This window comes from Ostrea edulis, chromosome 4 (genome assembly GCF_947568905.1).
Source record: "Ostrea edulis chromosome 4, xbOstEdul1.1, whole genome shotgun sequence".
NCBI classification, from domain to species: Eukaryota; Metazoa; Mollusca; class Bivalvia; order Ostreida; family Ostreidae; genus Ostrea; species Ostrea edulis.
In genome coordinates this window covers 21,842,676-21,862,672 of record NC_079167.1, presented here as the reverse complement: position 1 = coordinate 21,862,672, position 19,997 = coordinate 21,842,676, and the positions used below count along the sequence as shown (strand labels likewise).

The window sequence follows — 19,997 nt, the reverse complement described above, 5'->3', positions numbered from 1 at the left end:
CTAATATTTCTTTGCGGTGGTTTCTCCGGTAACTCCACACTCACAGTTTTATCTGATACAAGTTTAAATGTGTACTTATTTCCATTCATTAGAGTTAAAACTAACAAATTATAAAATAAGATATATAGGTCATCACACTTTTTAAGATGCGAGAATCATATACGGTACGTATCACAGTCAGAAAATTCCGTTATTCAAATTCCATACAAACTGGTTATGACGAAATAGTAGCATTTATAGCAATTTCATGAAACTGTATCTTCACAAAATGTCTGTAAAAAATAAAGGAAATCATCACATAATAGACTTGATAAAGAAATCAATAGAAACAGAGTTATTGCCCTTGGATTCAATATTTTAGAACGTATCATTGATTATTCATCTATAATTTGGACTTTTGAAATATTTTATTTTGAACACGATTTTTTATATTAACTATAGAAAAAGACTGCAACTAAATTTATGTTCCTATCATGCATAAATCTAAATAAATCATTGATTTTGCAAAATCTGATGACATCACAGGAGGGTGGAATATTCTACCAGAATAAATTTTATCACACTGGTTGCATTTCATTGTATATATCGGGTGCGCATGATTTGTCTACACCGACCACAAAATATACACTTTCCCCAATCAAATGCAAAGGTGTACCCTTTTTGATGTACACCACCTACACCCTGTACAGGGCATAATGTGTTAGTAAATGCATCAAAAATTTCAATATGACCGAAAAGTGGTGAGGCTGGAAAATTGGCAGATTTCTCTCTCTGTATTTTGTTCACTATAAAGTATATACGAGGGTAGTTCCAGTGTATTGTTTGTAGTCATTTACAACAATTTAAAATGAATTTTAAAGAATAATATCTTCGTTAGCCAAGTCCTCATCTTTCATCAGATGAGAGTGAGCGAATATTGGACACCTATTTAGCGAAGATGAAAGAGTAAATGAAAATGATTGATATTTCGTAGACATCAAAACGAAGTTTGGGGCCAAAAATCAGCAAATATTCGGAGTAGTATACTTTGTATTTTCTAGATGCATGCGAATATTTATAAATGCACATTTAAAAAATAAATTTTTATTTTTAGATGACATATTTTTTTTAAATTGTTACAAGCTGTATAAAACAAGATATCCTCTTCAAAATCAGTCTGATTACCCCCCCCCCCCCTTTTCTCTGACGACGATAGAAGTGGTGCCTGGTTTTAATCAGACTGCTTCAAAATCATATCACCTGTTGCTTCAGTTTCAATAGACTTGCTGAAGTCTCTATGTTGTTTAATTCAAATCATTTCGTTAAAAATTTTCTGGCTTCAGAAGTCTAAATATCATTAAACGTCACCAAACATGTGGTTGGCATTATTAAAAAGTATTAAAGAGAGCAATGATTATTAAACATAGAGACTTGAGCAAGTCTACAGTTTCAACATCGTACTTACTGAATAATTAGGAATGTAGGCCTACATGTACATCGACTACGTCCGGCGGGTTTGCAACGGTCCAGCGCTTTTAGGCCTATCATATTTGTAATTCCTATTCCCGTGGGTATAGGTCCTCATTACCCCTTACTTGTCGTAAAAGGCGACTACATGTAAATGCGGCGGTCCTTCGGACGAGACCGCAAAAACCGAGGCTCCATGTCACATTAGGTGTGGCACGACAACAGGCCGTAAGCGCCGAGCATGTTAATACTTCTATTTCTAAATTTCTTGTTTTTGCATTCTTATCTTATATATTTAGGCCCTATTCTTTTTTCTTATTTTCATTCTTACTTCTTATTTCCCAATTTTATTTCAATATATTTATTTTTGTTTCTTGATTTTAATTCTAACTTACTGTTTTATTTCTACAAGATCCAAAATTAGAAAGTTATAATCAGAATTTTAGAATACCCAAATGAGATAAGGCTGCGCCACAGGTGTTCTACCTGGACAAGGAGGTGATGAGAAGGATGTGTTCCAATGCTATTTGTCCATGTCCAGTGTGTTCTATCAGAACACAGTCTCGCGACGATTTAAATTATACATGTATGATATTAATTATATCCATTTAAAACGTCAAGAGCCCGTGTGTCAGAAGTAGTGTAGTGCACAGGCACTTGTATGTAGAGTCTTATGTACATACCCCCCCCCCCTCCCCTGTCTACACAATGGAAAAATATAAAACTAATGATATCCCAAAATACTAATACGCGATTTCCACGTTGATCACCTTCATATGTCGTTTTCAATAGATTGGCGAGGTACTAATATGCATACACATAGCGTGGACCTAAAAGAAAACCGATGTTAATCCTGAAGAGCTGTTATATATACTGGGTAACCACTGTCCCATTCATATCCTCGATTCTGTCCATCTTATACTCAGACATGGGTCACTTTTAATTTTGATAAAGTTAATTTTATGTTATTTTTGCATGCAGTGTTAGTTATTTTCATATGCAAAGTAATTAAGATATATTGGCTGACACATCCCTCCCCCACTACATTGTAGTAAATGGTAAGAACTGATAAATTGAAAGACCCCCCTCCCCTTTAATTGTCAAGAATTTTAGACTTCTCCTCTCCCTTACAAAACCACGCTATGTTGCTGATACTTTTTCTGATTATTACGTGCAACACAAACGAAGTTCAGTCAAATTTCTGAAAACTTCAGAAAATATATATCCTACGAAAATGAAGTGTGATCTCATTCCAGTCGTAACTCGTGAAATTCGTAATGTAGCGAACTTATACTGCCTCGCTAGAAAGCTAGCTTTTCTAGTGATGTGGTAGAGTGTCTCTCTTGATCACGCAACGGCGATTGTGATCCGCACTTGGCTGGGTGACCGCTACACGTTACAAATTGGTGGCAGCGTAGTCAATCTGGAATTTGGCGGGAAACCTGCTTCGGAGGTGTGGGTAGGTGGACTCGTCCGGGGACAATGGTGGTTGTCGTGAGCAGGTGCCGAACATTCAGAGAGGACTCACGCTAACCTTCGGGACGAAGCTTCCATGAGTGGAGGGAAGTGTAGCGGACAGTATAAGAGGGAACTTGTACTGCCTCGCTAGAAAGCTAGCTTTTCTACTGATGTGGTAGAGTGTCTATCTTGATCACGCAAGTTAAGCAACGGCGAGTGTGATCAGCACTTGGCTGGGTGACCGCTACACATTACAGTAATGTAATTAGATATGCAAGACATTTTAGAATATGACTTTATTATTGATAAATTTTAGGAATCTTAAGACGCCAATAATGATTCCGGAAATATATTGTTTATTGGTGAAGTGTCACCCAAGTACGTAAAAATTTCGAGACAATACCGCCGCTTGTGCTCATCTGTAACTGCGCTAGTAGAGCTCTCTGGCGTCTTAATTTGTCAACAAGACGGTAACTAATTTGTCAACAAGATGGTAACTAATTCTAACTTCTTATTTTAACTTCTTATTTTTATTTTCTAATTCTTACTTTCTTAACCCCTCTTTTGTATTCGAACTTTCTAATTTTGTAGAATTAAAACAAAATTGAGAAAACAAGTTAAAATTAAAATCAAGTAATAAAAATAAAAACATTTTTTTTTTAAATTGGGAAATAAGAAATATGAATGAAAATAAGAAATAAGAATAAATATATTAAAATAAGAAAGCAAAAAGAAGTTAGAAATAAATAAAAATAGAAATATTAAAATAGAATTGTGGCACTGATATCCCTCCATATATATACTGTGCAGTCCTTTCCTGGCAATGTCTCCTTATGAGTGAAAAATTCTTGAGCAATATACAACTAATATTCTGTAATTAAATGATGCATAGTAGGCATAATCGTTATAAGATATTCTTATCACATATATGACAATTTAAAAAAAAATCAAAACTAGGAGTCCTGAAATTTACAATTTAAGTCCCCCTTGTCCTAAAGATGCTTCATACCAAATTTGAAAAGAATTGGAATGATAGTTATCAAGAAGTTAAAAATGTTCAATTATTAATGCATTGGCAAATGCCTGACAGACGCTTGCCAATAGCAATAGTTCACTTGAGTGACTCACGTGACCTAAAATAGTAAATCTATGATATTACTATTTGAAAATGTTTCCACAGTAATTTATAGCCGATTAATTTAATAAGAAGATTTAAAACTACATATTGCAATTTAATTCCAATATGAAAACATTGCTCTTCGATTGCTACCCCACTTCAATCATTGGAGCCATATGCAAAACTGAATCTACATCACAAGAAGTTGCTTACATATTTAATTATCCTTTTGATAAATTATGAACTTCCTATTGAGAAAAATTACTTTTAAAGATTTTTCCCATCCATGCATATAAAAATGTTCCAACATAAAACTTACACTGGTATGCAATGATCATAATTTTGTCTGTTTTCTTTTTGAAAGAAAATATGACATTTCCACACTTTGATATCACATGACAATACTAGAGGATATCACATGACAATATTGAGTCAATACTAGAAGATATCACATGTCAATATCAGGAATTATTTTTTCTTGTTCTTTAGGTTGTCTAAGTACATCCCTAGTGACCTCTGGATGGATTCCTTTGTAATGTAGTCCCTAAAATGGCGGATATCCTCCTCCTTCCTTTTCAACAATTTTTCAATCGTAGGTCTTCTGATCTCCGTTTTACTCAACTGCCTGGCAAAACCTGATCAAGTAGAAAAAAAAATTTCAAAAGTTAAACCCCTGCCTGGCAAAACTTGATCAAGTAGATAAAAAAATCCAAAGTTATACAATGTACTGTGTATGAAGACTGAATTCAAAATCTTGGTGTGTCTACAGTAACAAACCTGAAAGGGGGTGGGGTGGGGGGTGTTAGTCTATCAATAGTCATAGTGGACTTTTGCGAGAAGGGCTGACTTTTACAGTCAACGGCTGACTTTGACACAAGCTTAATATACGGAAACCTTTCCATGACATATTTGTACATACATGAATAAGTGATGAACCGATGCATTGTACAGAAATGTTAGTTGTCCAAAGAGTACTGAGTTGTCCCGGTTCATTTCCATACTCGTACTGTTTCTGGAACAGTAAAGTCTATGTGACCTAATTTCGCCACATATTCCTCCTGCACCCCCACTCCTGTGGGGATCCGGGTTAGAATAGGTCCTCAGTACCCCTTGCTTGTCATAGAAGGCGACTAAATAGGGCGGTTCTTCGGATGATACCGCAAAAACAGAAGGTGTGGCACGATAAAGATCCCTCCTGCTGAAAGCCCATAAGCGCCGAGCATAGGCCTAAATTTTGCAGCCCTTCACCGGCAGTGGTGACGTCTCCATATGAGTGAAACATTCTCGAGAGGGACGTTCAACAATATTCAATCAATCCTGCACCCCCGTAGCCTTAAAGGACATGTCCCACGTTCGTGAATTATTTAGAAACTGAAGTAACTTTTATCACAATACATATAAAAAATGATCTCCCAGTTTTTAAAGCAAAATTTCAGGTTTAATCACAGGGGCATCTTATAAGCTCTGTTCTCTATCACACATATATAAATACACAAGGGAAGAATCGAAAGTAGCACGATTTGTAAACAAAGTCATAAAACACCTTACTTGAAAAAAGTTACACAAATCCTCGTATGCACTAATGCAAATGATGTCCTAGAACTTATCCAGACTCAAATATTCCAAATATTCCCAATGTAAATAGTTTTTATCCACATAAAATCCCAGCTTGCTGCACAGTTTTGAACTCTTAGGCCAAGAAAAGATAACTCTACTTCAGACGACAACTTCCGGTTTTTGGAATCTATATTTGAGTAGCATAAAATCAAGGATCAATAAAGTAAAGAGGCGTTAATTTGTAAATCAGTGTCTGAAAAGAAATATTGTAATATAATAGGCAATTATACAATAGATTTTCCTTTAACTTTGAATTACAAAAAATAAATGAATAAATTAAAAAAAAAAAACAAATAAGAAAAAGAAACAACAACCAAATATGAGAAAGGAACTTGACTTTATATTGCAAAAGAAAAGCAGATTTTAGAAATGTATAACGTGTCTTCAAAAATTATGAAAATAAATCATCTGTCCTCAACTGTAATCTGTCCCTGTCTGGTGCTATTTTAACCCCCCCCCCCCCTTCACACAAAATAAAGAGTTTTTGAGTTATGTAATTTTCCTTTTTGAAGGTAAGAAAAAATAGGTAATCTGTCTCTGATCATCGTGGAAATGAAGAATTTGCCCTTTAACGGCATGAGAATAAATGAATAATCTAACTTTTAAAATTGTCAGCCCCCCCCCCCCCCAATTAAATGGTAATATACCCTTATATGGTTAGTATGAATATATAATAACTGGGTCATTCATTTAATTACCATAACATGTGAGAAACAAATGAGCAATTAAAATAATTTTCCTTCACATTGAATAAAAAAATTCAAATATGGACAAGAACTTGAAATGAATATATGTATATATATATATAATCCAGAAATAAGTATAGAAAAATATATAGGCCTACAAGTTAGTAGCATAATAAAAATATCACAAAGCCGACTGAGCATACTTGTCTAGTTTCAGGAGTTACATATAAGTATTTAATTTCAAAACAATATATTCTTATTATATATAAATTTTATATAAATGAATATATTGAAATTTATACAAATTAAAGAAACTAGTATTTTTATTTATTTATTTTGTATTATTATTATTATTACTTTTTTTTTTTTTTTTTTTTTTTTATTGTAATATAAAGTCAAATTCTTTTCTTATATTTTATCCCCCCTCCCCCCCCCCTTTTTTTTTTTATTAAACCCGACTGTTTACCAACAATTGTGCAATGAATTACGCTAATTGAATTACAATAAAAGTATGTCAACTCCATGCTTACAATAAGATAGATTTTTTTTTTTCAAAAATTGATAAATATAACCAAAAACCGGAAGTTGTCGTCTGAAGTAGAGTTATCTTTTCTTGGCCTAAGAGTTCAAAACTGTGCAGCAAGCTCAGGGCCGTAAGTAGGGTTCTAAATCAGGGGAGGCAGGGGATTGGGGGCCGCCGATTGACTTTACGACTGAAAATGACACTTTTTAAATCCCAATTTATCATGTTTGTGTTTCATTTGTACTATGTAAAGAATCGTAATATGGTGTCAAAGACAAAGGTGCTTGTCTTCATTTTAAACATATATCCTATAATATAACATTTATATAATTTTATTTTCTTTTTTGCCAAAAAATCAGACGAGGCAGTTGCCTCGTCTGCCTCATCGGCAGTTACGGCCCTGAAGCTGGGATTTTATGTGGATAAAAACTATTTACATTGGGAATATTTGGAATATTTGAGTCTGGATAAGTTCTAGGACATCATTTGCATTAGTGCATACGAGGATTTGTGTAACTTTTTTCAAGTAAGGTGTTTTATGACTTTGTTTACAAATCGTGCTACTTTCGATTCTTCCCTTGTGTATTTATATATGTGTGATAGAGAACAGAGCGGATAAGATGCCCCTGTGGTTTAATTCAACATTTCAATCGACTCAAATCGACTTCCTGATTTCGAAATCTCTGCTAATGAGATAGCGGGTCACGTGATGCCGTGACGTCATATGCGACAATCGCATCTCTCGCCGATCAGCTTATTGTGAAGAAACCTGTTATTATCTAACTTTGTTTGATACCAGTGTGGTAGGGTAATATATTTTTTTTACATCAATGATAGAGCAAAAATTGATCAAAGTTAAAGCATATTCCCTATAACCTCACAGGGCTCACAGTGGGTGTGACCGGTCGACAGGGGATGCTTACTCCTAGGCACCTGATCCCACCTCTAGTGTGTCAAGGGGTCCGTGTATGCCCAACTATCTATTTTGTATTGCTTATAGGAGTTATGAGATTGATCACTGTTCGTTATCTTCACCTTTCATCTGTAAGAAAAAACTAAATGCATAGATCTAGGCCTCTACCGAAATTGTAAATTTTATGATCTCCGGGGTAGACGTACTGACTCCAAGGTGGGGCCAAACTTGATATACATGTATATAATGTTTATGTGTAAACCATTTTTGAATGTTGTTGGTAGCATAGATCTTCTTTAATACTTTGCCGTCTGCCTCTTGTTAGTTAGATATTTTAGATGAAATAATTCCAGATCCATCCCTGCTAAGTTTTGTTTTTATATGCCAGTATTGAAAAGATGAATCGGGGACGTGGACCAGAGTGATGACTTTCATAACGCACTAGGATTACTTTTCAATATTTACGTCCAATATTCGTGTTTATTATAAATGAAGACCGAATACGTACTTTATATTGGATAGAATAAATAGATATAAAAATCAACGGGGTTCGAATTGACTGCTACGTAACATGGCTATCTATAAAAACGAAATCTTTGAAGTTGCGAATTTTCGGTTCACATGGGGATTTGATAAATGTTTGAACAAAAATATACTGGGGAAATATGCTAGGATGTTTTTGATATGATGCAAGAATACAGCGACCTGCGCCGTAAATCGAAGATTCTTATAAGGGGTGGATCTGTAGCTCTCTGGTAGGACGAAATATTTTCCAAGAGAGCTACAGATCTGCATTAGTGCAGATGCACATGTAATTCCGAATTGTCGGTACGTTTAGTATGCACTGTGTTGTGATTAAATAAACCTGTATAACGACTTCATACATTTTTATACCCCCCGCAACAAGTTGTGGGGGGGGGGTATACTGGAATCGGGTTGTCCGTCTGTCTGTCCGTCCGTCCGTCTGTAGACGCAACGGTTTCCGGGCTCTAAAGCATTATCCTTTCCACCTACCGTCACCATATCATACATATGGACTACCCATGGGATGAAGGTGTTCCCTATCGATTTTGGGGTCAAAAGGTCAAAGGTCAAGCGCACTGGACATCAAAGTAGCAATATGGTTTCCGGGCTCTAAAGCGTTATCCTTTCCATCTACAGTCACCATATCATACATATGGACTACCCATGGGATGAAGATGTTCCCTATCGATTTTGGGGTCAAAAGGTCAAAGGTCAAGCGCACTGGACATTGAAGTAGCAATATGGTTCGGTTTGTCATGCCATTTGTTTTTTACACTCAGAAAAGAGGTAGTTTATACCTATTACCAACACCCTTTGGGAGATTGGGGTAAGTGGGGGGTATTCTTAGTGAGCATTGCTCACAGTACCTCTTGTTATGATAAAAGAAAATGCAAAGCTCTTGCATAATAAACTTACATGTACATTCGATTTATCATGTTGCGATGACTTTTTGTAAAGTTTGAACATGAATCAATTTATCTGTGCGAGTTAGGATTTTACACTTGCAATGTATGTATGCATGCAAAATTGAAATGAATTGTTTTTATTTTTTGATAATTGTCAGATAAATGAAAGAAGTTCAGGCGGTTTAAAACCTAACAGGCGTACTATAATAATATTGTAACTTACAGTGATCTGAACACGCTCACCGTTGCTTAGAGAAATACTACTATATCACTAGAAACGCTACATGTGGCTCTCTAGTGAAGCAGTAGAAATTCCTTACAAACTGTTCGCTACACTTTCTACGCTCAGGAAAGCTTCGTTCCGAAGCTTAGCATGGATCTTCTCCGATTGTTTGGCACCTCTTCGGCAAAGACATCCGCCCTTCACGACGACAACCACCGTTGTCCCCGGACGAAACCCTGTCCGTACATGGACACAAAGTCCCAGAAATACTCTATCTGAAGCAGGTCTCCCACCAAACATCAGTCACTACCCTGCCATGATTTTGTAACGTGCAGTGGTTTGAACACGCTCGCCTTTGCTTTTGCGTGATCAAGAGAAATCACCAAAATAAAAAAAGCTAGCTGAAGAGTGAGGCAGTTCCCTGTATAAATGTTAACAAGTCGATATTACATATATTTAACGATATTGTGCTTCCATATCATACGCAGGTTTAAATGTCCAAGTCAGACGTTGATTGTCAAAGTCCGCCCTTCTCGCAAAAGTCCAGTAGAAAGATAGGTTGATTAACATCAAGAGAGTGTTTGTGTAAATGAAAAAGCTGCCACACTGCTACACATATAATGTTATTGCTGTACCAGTGCATTGCAAATTCACTTTGGTACTTACTAGGTACTTTTAACCACTTTTGCATTTCCTGCTGGGCAGCAGTGACCACTTCCTCCTGGGGAACGATTTTGTCAATGAGGCCAACCTTTAAAGCTTCATCTGTCTTGAACAAAGATCCTAACTGAAGAGCCATTTCTGCTTGTCTAAAGCCCACCGTGTTTAACATGGTGTCAACAATCCTGTCAAAACAATAGAGATCAAACAATGTCCTGTGAACAATTAAAGCTATTCTAAATCGGAAAAAATAGCACACCAGTAACATGTACATACCAAAATGATGCATCTATTTCCTGAAAGATGAAAATGATTGAAATATATGTGAGCTGTCTGCTGTCAAAACGTCCTCATCTGTTACTGATCTGTCAGCTTGAATGATAGCCAATAGCTGCTGTAATTTTATGATTTATATCCCTTAATTAGAAATTCTTCTTTACACTATTACAGAAGAATCTTTATAAGGAATAATCATAATTCCCATAAAAATCAAAGTCGCAGGGGGAAACAAAATCACTCGAGCATTGATGTCTCTTGAATATATAATATATATATATATATATAGAGAGAGAGAGAGAGAGAGAGAGATCTGCATCTACTACTCACTTGATACAACACTTTAAACAGAAGATTGGTAGTAAGGAGTCAATATTGTGACCTTCAATGGTCAAAGTCATAAAAAGAGACAATATATCTGACCATGACCTTTTACTCTCATGCTTGTTAAAAATACACAAAAAAAGAAACCTGCTGAATTTTGGGGTTCACAAGGGCAAGGTTTGGAGTATTCTTACTATGTAAGGGAGTACATGTATAATATTGAGGGTAATATTTAGATCATTCATACTGATATGTAAATAAAAAAAGAATTTTTTAAGGTTTAAAAGAGTTTTGGAGACCACAGAGAGTATAATCATGGGGATGTGAGTGAATCATTGGGATCTCAAATCTCCAATACTGGGCCAAATAACTACACATGTAGCTCCATTTCCATTATGACGTAATTTAATTGACAGTATTTCAGCAACAAACAGAAAAATTACCGCCGAGATCGGACACCCTTGACGGGTCAAATAACTACTACTGGGCCAAATAACTACACATGTAGCTCCATTTCCAATGAGAAAAAGGTACCAATTCTCTCTCAAAATATTGTTCCCTATAAACATAAAGAATAATCAAGACATAATGTCTTTATATAAAAAATATCAATCTATCTTCACTCCATGTCAAATTTTCTTTTTTACTGTCATTAACATCTGATAAAATGAAATTTCTAATGTTCATAGCTACTTATCCCAGTCCCCAAAAATAGTGTCAGGGATGCCAGGCATCGAGTTAGACTAAACAGACTAGTCCTCAATTAAAACAAATTGGGGGGGGGGGGGGGGGTCCCTAAATTAAAACAAATTGGAGGGGAGGGGGGGAGAAGAAAATGCCATAGTTATCAGACGTTGAAGGTCCTTTTCTATAGACCAGAATGTGCAAACAAGCCTTCTGAGAGTAATGCTAACAGCATGTCCTACTGACTTCCCCATCACAGCAAATCAACTTTATATGTCGCGTAAAGGTGGGTAAAGCCATAATGAAAGTTGAACTGGGTCTATAGTGGTTCACTAGAATAGTGAATTTTAAATCAGTATCTATCTGCATGACCTAAACACGTGCTAAAATGAATTTTGTGTCAAGGGTGATAACTCTGGTCAATAATGGCAAGATGGACACTGATCAGTCTGTTGTTGATCATGGAAGCTAAAGAGCAAGTGTCATACCAATATTTCAAAGCATGACGCTAACAGTGCAGGGTATACAACAATGTTGAAAATCACACTATTCATTAGAATGCTACACAGCAAATTCCACATCAATATTCTAAAGCATAACGGACACACGTTCTGTGACACAGGACCTCGGTTTTTGCAGTCTTTTCTGAAGGATCACCCCATTAAGTCACCTTTTACGATAAGTAAGGGATACTGAGGACCTATTCTAACGCGGATCCCCTCAGGATCAGAAAAGGAAGTGGAACAAGTGGACGGATGGATGGAGAGGAAGCTTAGACACTGGTAATGATTAATGATAGTGATTTTGAATGCTATACTACATTACATACCAGATGTACTGCGCTGATCCCAATGTTGAAGTTAGGAGCCATTATTCTGTAGTCACAACATAACGACACCAGGCACCCAGCACCAGGGTTATGTCCCTGTCACAGAAAAATTTATATATAGCATGTGAAGGTATCTATATACAGGATGTGATGTCATTTATATACAGGATGTGATGTCATTTATACAGCATCATGCCATGTGATGTTATCTATACAGGATGTGATGTCATTTATATACAGCATGTGATGTCATTTATATACATGTAATGTCATTTATATATAACATGTGATGACATTAATACAGCATGTGATGTCACTTAGACAGGATGTGATGTCATTTATATACAGGATGGGATGTCCTTTATACAGGTTGTGATGTCATTTATATACAGCATGTGATGTGATGTCATTTATACAGCATCATGCTATGTGATGTCATTTATATAGGATGTGATGTCATTTATATACAGCATATATTGATGTCATTTATATACAGCATGTGATGTCATTTATAAACAGCATGTGATGTCATTTATACAGAATGTGATGTCATTTATATAGGATATGATGTCATTTACACAGGATGTGATGTCACTTATATAGGATTTGATGTCATTTATCAGGATGTGATGTTACAACATCATGTACCTCACACAGTGGCTGACATTTTTCAAAATCTGGACACATGAACACAATTTGATGAGAATTTTAGATATTTCTGCCGATCTTTATTTGAAACCATTATGAAAACTGGCATCTAATTTTTCAAAATGGCTGCACAGTCAAGTTAATTGGATCATGTAAAACTGCTACAGTTGACATTGTGAAATTTAGTCCAGAACAGACATGGGGTCAATTACATTCAAAGTAATCGATTATAATTACAGATTACATTGAAATTTATGATTACAATTACAATTACATCTATTTTGAAATGTAATTGATTATAATTACAATTACTTTGAAAAGTAATCAATTACAATTACAGATTACTTTTAGATACTTTTGCTGAGCAAAGCTTTATCTTTACTACCGCAAGGGTCCTACAATTGAAAACATAACAACTGTAAACATTTTTTATCATAACTTTATCTTAAAGTTATCTTATTTAGCTGTTATTTGTCTCATAATTAAAACCCACATATTATAAATATTCCAGGTGACATGTCACACTCTAGGGAACTTAGATAATAACACCCAGTTTTCAGTGCACAAGTTGTTTGTTTAGTATCTGTCAATTAGTAGAAATTCACCTGTAGAGATCAAGTGTATCTAAACTAATTCCAAGAAAGACAACCATGAGGTTTCTGTTTCTTTTTCATTAATGTAAATAAAAGGTGTATAAAACCGATAGCCATTTTTGTTGTTGTTTTTGTTTTGTAGTTATGAAGGTTGGATTACCCCATCAGGAAATTTAATCAAACATTAAAACTTGATAAAACAACGGTGAAATCTATAGGCTGTTCCAAAAACAAATATGGGGGAGGGGTACATTTTTGTACTGTTTTTTTTTTTCAACTGAAAGAAGATAAATCTATTCTACAACAGTGAATCTGAAAATTGCATGAAAGCCTTTTAATATAAAATTCAAATAACAGCCATCATGAGATCAAAGCATTCTCTGGTGATCAATCTATTGAAGGCAATTTTTGTTTTGACTGTCCCTTCACTAGCATTTGTAATGTATATAATAAAAGGACATCTGTTATTGTTTTGACTAAAACTAAAACAGGAAAACATTAATTTCAATAATTTTCCCTTTAGTTTCCATAATGATATGGTTTCATGCACCTTTAAATTAGGGAATTTTTTTGTAAAATAAAAATATAAAACATATAGAATGAAATAAATTAATAAATGCATCTGATTTAAATGAATAAGATATCAAGAAATAATATTTATAAAAAAATCATTAGAAGAAAACTTGCTGATAATTAAAAAAAAACAAAACATGAAAAATACACAAAATTAATGAAAGTAATCAAAAAAGTAATCTAAAAATAATCATGATTACAGTGAAAAATTAATGTAATCGATTACAATTACATGTAATCTAAAAAGTACACGATTACAGATTACATTCGATTACATGAAAAACTGTAATCGATTACAGCCGATTACGATTACAGATTACGATTACCCCATCTCTGGTCCAGAATCAATTTATCATGATGTGATTCAATAGTTGCTTACATTTATAGCTGGTATGGTACACATTTGTTCAGCATCATCAGAATGCTTACATTTATAGCTGGTATGGTACACATTTGTTCAGTATCATCAGAATGCTTACATTTATAGCTGCTATGGTAGGTTGATTCAGTCCGTAGAGTTTGATCCACATGTCCTGTAGCGTACGCCAGAACTCCTGGAGTCGGTTGATGTCTGGCTGATACATCTCCATGATGTCAAGGCCTGTAGTGAATATTTGGGGAAGACTCTACGATAGATAGGACACAATTAATAGTAGTTTAGAACCACATAGCATTTATTATGTGCATCAAAGCAATTTTATTGCAGATCATCACAAAATCAGGGATTCAAAAAATTAGCACCTACAAATAGTCCATCGAGTTTCAATTTGTTTTTTATACGCCCGTCTTTAGACGAGACGTATTATGGTACAGTGATGTCTGTACGTCCGTCTGTTCGGGGTTTTCTCTTTATAATTTCATTTCCCTTTCATATATCATGCTGAAACTTGCTGTTTAGCTTCTTTGTGGGTCACTCTAGATCATACTGCAATTTTGATCCATTTCGACCTTTTTTCCAGGAGTTTTGCCCCTTTATTTGGAAATAATTATTATATGGAGGGTACATAATTTGTCCGCCCTACTTCTCCCACAGTTTTCAAGTGAGGACCATCTTATTTTGTGGAGTGTTTGTATGGGTACTGAAGATGTGCATCTGGGGAAGGATTTTGATTTTCTTTCATTTTTGAAAAAATTACAGGTTGCTGAACTTGGTCCATTTTGAGGAAATCTCGATTTTTAAGATAAGACCCTTTGTTCATATGAAAGTTTGTCACAGCCTCATGATGGCTGATACTACCTGAAGGAAAGTTATACAAATTATAGGACAAGAAAAACACCCTATGTAAGCATTTCACGGGCGTATTATGTACCGTTTGCGGTACTCTTGTTATTAATGGGACTGTGATTTAATGGTAATGGACTAGTGATTTAATGGTAATGGACTAGTGATTTAATGGTAATGGACTAGTGATTTAATGGTAATGGACAAGTGATTTAATTCAATGCTAATGGATTAGTGATTTAATGCTAATGGACTTTTGAATTTGCAAGGTTAGTGGTCCTTGGACCAGTGGATGTTTAAAGAAAATTTAAACCACTAAGTGATATCAAACAAACAGGTACATATTTTACAGGAAATGTAATATTGTAGAGATCCATAGTAACTTTACAGCAAAGTAGCAAATGAAATATGATAACATATCATACAATCAAAGTTATTACATCATTCTATAAATAGAAATGAGTTCAGACAGTGAGATAGAACACACTGATATAATATGTAGCCCACTGGTGTGATGTGTAGCCCAGTGATGTGATATTGCCCAGTGATGTGATATTGCCCACTGATGTGATGTGATATTGCCCACTGGTGTGATATGTAGCCCATTGATGTATTTTAACCCGATGATGTTACTTGTTGCCAGTGATTTTTTTGGGGCCAAAATGCCACCGATATTCGGCTGTTTCCCCTCACTAAAATTAGCTATTTTTTCCCAATTATATATATATATTTTTTCCAATTTCAAATCTAGGGAAATTGGGCCATTTAAAAAAAGGTTACCTATATATGCTGACAAAGAGTAAATACGTTTTTTTCTTCAGTTTTATTCTCCAAACCACTGCACATGCAAAAGAATATGTAAAACAATAGAGGCATCCATATAAGCAGATATGCAGCGAAGTATAGATAGTTTCCAGATACACATTAAGCCATATTGTTGACAATTTAGTTTGACTGCCATTGTATGTAGGGTCAGGCTAATAACAGGAAGTGGCCAACAGTATAGGGTTTTACTAAAATCCGAAAAATACAAAAAGGAGAGACATTCTGGAAACTTGATTATTAATATAATATTTACAAGATTATGGGTACAAATGCTGGTGAATTGATAATTTATTATTTTCTTTATGAAATTAGACAATAAGTATTTCTTAGGAAAAGTAAATAATATCTATGCAAGGTGTGACTTCCAATACATATTTAATGTTAAATAATGATTTATTTTATGATTTTAAATCAGATCTGAAATAAACCTCAAACAAAAAAATTGTTATTTGATTATTTTATGCATCTTTACCATTTTAATTTACTATGAATGATTTTTCCCAATTGGAGGAAAATGTCGCTAATTTTTCCCAATTCAAAAGGAGGGGTGGTAGTTTGAAAAATAAAAAAAATCACTGGTTGCCCACTGATGCCATGTGATACGATGTTACCCCCTGATATATTACACACTTATGTGATATAATGATGTTACCCATTGATGTGATATGTTACACACTATGTGATAAAATAATGTTGCCCATTGATGAGATATATTGCCCACTGACATGCTATGTTACCCACTGATGTAATGATGAGTCCTTTACAATGTTTGTCATTCTCTACTTTCTCCAGAGCAATGTTAAGTTCTGTTAGATACTCCAAATTCAGAATGTTGACTGGAGGCTTGTTCATTGATAAAACTGCTATTCCTGAAAAAACAAAAGAAACCAGTCAGGCTTGAGAAACATTGTGCACCTTGGAAATTGCAAATTTGAAATGTGGCAAATTTGACCTTAATGAAGAAGAAAAAAACACAAAGTGTAGATAAGAAGGATGTGACATAGGTATTCCTAAGAATGATAGTCACCTGTTTTACTGTCAATACTGACATCCAGTGGGGAACCTCCCCCCGAGACGCTCCTCCTACAGTTTCTGTTTAACGATACATTTTTCCTCAAGCACCGCTGGGCTATACCCAAACCTACAAAGACAGATATCAAGTACACAATTCAAACATTGACAGCCTCTACACTGGGTTTCTATAGTTCATATTGAATGATATTTGCACTGTTGTACAATAATGATAATATAATAAATGAGTATTAAAGGGACTGGCACACGTTTTTCGAAAGAAATATTTTTCATTTTTTATGTTAAAAATTAAAAATATAATTCATTCAATGCTGACAACCAAAATTTGGACCGTCTTAATTCAAGGATAAGAGCAATATTTTAGCTTTGATTCTGTGTTATGTAAACAAAGACTCAAGTCTTTTTATGTAAACAAACAAAAAAAAGAAATGTTAATTTTGTAATTTATAGAATCTTCCTTTTGTACAATTACAAATTTTAACTTTTAAATGACACATTTTACCTACAGTATACTTGAGATGTGATATATATAATGAATTTGGGCCAATATCCATTTATTTTGAAAACTTCGTAAACAATAATACACCTCAATCTTTGTTTTCAAAACAAATACTAAACTCTCTATAATGAGCTTCTGTCATGATAGATAACCTTAATTTTTTATGAAACCTTTTAGATATATTAGACTATAGATTTTGATCATTTAAAGTGAAAAACAAAATTTGGGGGGAAATCGTGAATCAGTCCCTTTAAAATAAAACTCAGTTACAGCAGATTCCTGGGGCCCCATGAAGTTTCTTCATTATATCCACAATTTGCTATATACATGTACATACTTAAAATTAATAAATTATTTCCACAATTAATCATGCATGATGAATTTGGCATGGGAAAGGCTAATTACAAAGCATAGAATAATTTAGTTGATCTTTGTTTATGGAAAAAATCTAATATTACCTTGTATAATGAAGTATACATACATACATATACACACACGCTCCTTTGTCAAATGCTTGGCATTTAGAAGTGAGAATCATGGGTCTTTCGGATATGACCTTAATAACATAGGTCCCGTGTTGCAGCAGGTGTTGGCATGTTAAAGAACCCTCACTGCTACCGTCTAAATTTGTGGTACTTCACTTACAACTGGTGATATCTCAATATGAGTGAAAATTCTTGACGGGACATAAAACAAACAATCAAACAATATATTTTATATGTACATCAAGGGTTAATTATATCAATCCATAGGTCTAATGTAATTTTTCTGTTGAAATGTATGCGAGTGATTCAATCCTTTGAAAATTAATGTTTGTGAAAATCAACTTAATAACCAAAAGTACACATAAAATCATCAAGCATGTAGCAAGAGAGGGGGAAGGGGGCTGCCCTTTTTTCCGACAATGTACTTTTTTTGTTATCATTACAATGGTAATTAAGTTGGTTATTTTAACAAGCAAAATTTGATCTGTAGGTTGCCCCCTTGTTTTTTTAATAGGGGAATTACAAAATCTAAGGTACCAATGAATTGAATTTTAGGACCATTTAACCTCTTGCCTTAACCACCCCCCCAACCCCATTTAGGATTTGGAGCTTTTGGGTTTTGTTGTATTTGATTTTGCTTGTCGAGAATTTTCAGACAATAATTGAATTGTGAAGTCAACTTCACCCTGCCTCCCCCTTCTTTCAAAACAATGTTACATACCCGATTATATCTATATTTATTTATCATATGGTTTTATTGTGCTTTTTTTCCAGGTGACTGTTATTTATTTTCTTTATACAGATTACTCATGAAAGTTTTGGTATCAGTTGTATCATATAACTTGGACAGAATTAAGCATCAAATACTGAATATAGGTCTATAACCCCCCCCCCCCCCCCAACCCCCCCCCCCCCCCCCCCCCCCCATCAAATTTAAGAAACTAAACCCTGTTATTATAAGAGATATAATACAACCTGTTCAAACTTAGCCCATAATAAAGATTTTGGTACCGTAAGCTTTACAGTACCCTATGTGTTACTAATATCTTATCTGAAACCTAGGAACCCATTGGTATGCATGCCCCCTACTTCCGGTGTAAGGGCAGCAACAGCAAAAATGAAGGCCATTGCACTCCTCATTTTATTGGACAATTGTTAATTTTCTTTGTAAAGCAACATGATCAGCATAGTTTAACGCATTTAATTTGGTCTTTAGCAATTTATTATCCTGAATTATGCACTTCTTTGCATAATAGTAATTAGCAATCCTTCATCCACTAAAGGATTATTTTTCTTGTGGATTTTGATTTCAAATGCAGTAGGAGAGTTGTTATATTGGTAAATCTGCTATATTCGAAATTGCTATTACCAATTTTTCAAATAAAGAAATATAAATAATGTTGTTGAGGATGCAGGAAAAACTTCGCTATATCCGGAAATTCACTATATTCATCGTCGTACTAATCAAGGTTTACTGTAGATCTATTTCTTGAAATTTTGGACTCATTTTCCAAAAAAAAAAAAAAAAAAGTTACAACATTAGTTTTATTGCTTTGATGTTTGTGAAATTAAAACAAACATTTTTATGTATAACAGGCCTATATGTGAAACGGACATGCTGCACAGTCGTCGGGATCAAATGAATTTGACCTAATTTGTATAACATTTCATTCGGCCTATAGAGTCTAGTTGATAGTTTCACGTGGAAGCCTTCACCAAAATCAATTCATACGAGACCATATCCTTGAAATTATTTGCAACCATACAGACCTAGGCTACCTCTAACCTTTCTTACCTGAGGTAAAAAGTTTCATCTTCAAACAGATGAAGAATTGGGACTGGGAGTAATCTCCCTTTCCATCAGCGATCACTAACTGCAGTACTTTAACTGGGCTGTATTATTTATTCTTTATTTATTATACATATATATTTCT

General features: G+C 34.6%; 1 protein-coding gene across 1 annotated transcript; it reads right to left on the bottom strand.

Moving 5' to 3' along the window:
* Nucleotides 1-3,762: 3,762 nt before the first annotated feature.
* Nucleotides 3,763-19,933, bottom strand: LOC125668118 (enoyl-CoA delta isomerase 1, mitochondrial-like). Its single transcript, XM_048901909.2, has 8 exons — nt 19,859-19,933; nt 17,075-17,188; nt 16,789-16,916; nt 14,480-14,626; nt 12,187-12,282; nt 10,350-10,369; nt 10,080-10,258; nt 3,763-4,656 (listed from the first exon to the last, which is right to left on the bottom strand). The coding sequence occupies exons 1-8, from the start codon at nt 19,875-19,877 to the stop codon at nt 4,490-4,492; spliced, it is 870 nt and encodes a 289-aa protein (XP_048757866.1). The 5' UTR covers nt 19,878-19,933; the 3' UTR covers nt 3,763-4,489.
* Between the last annotated feature and the right edge of the window lie 64 nt (nt 19,934-19,997).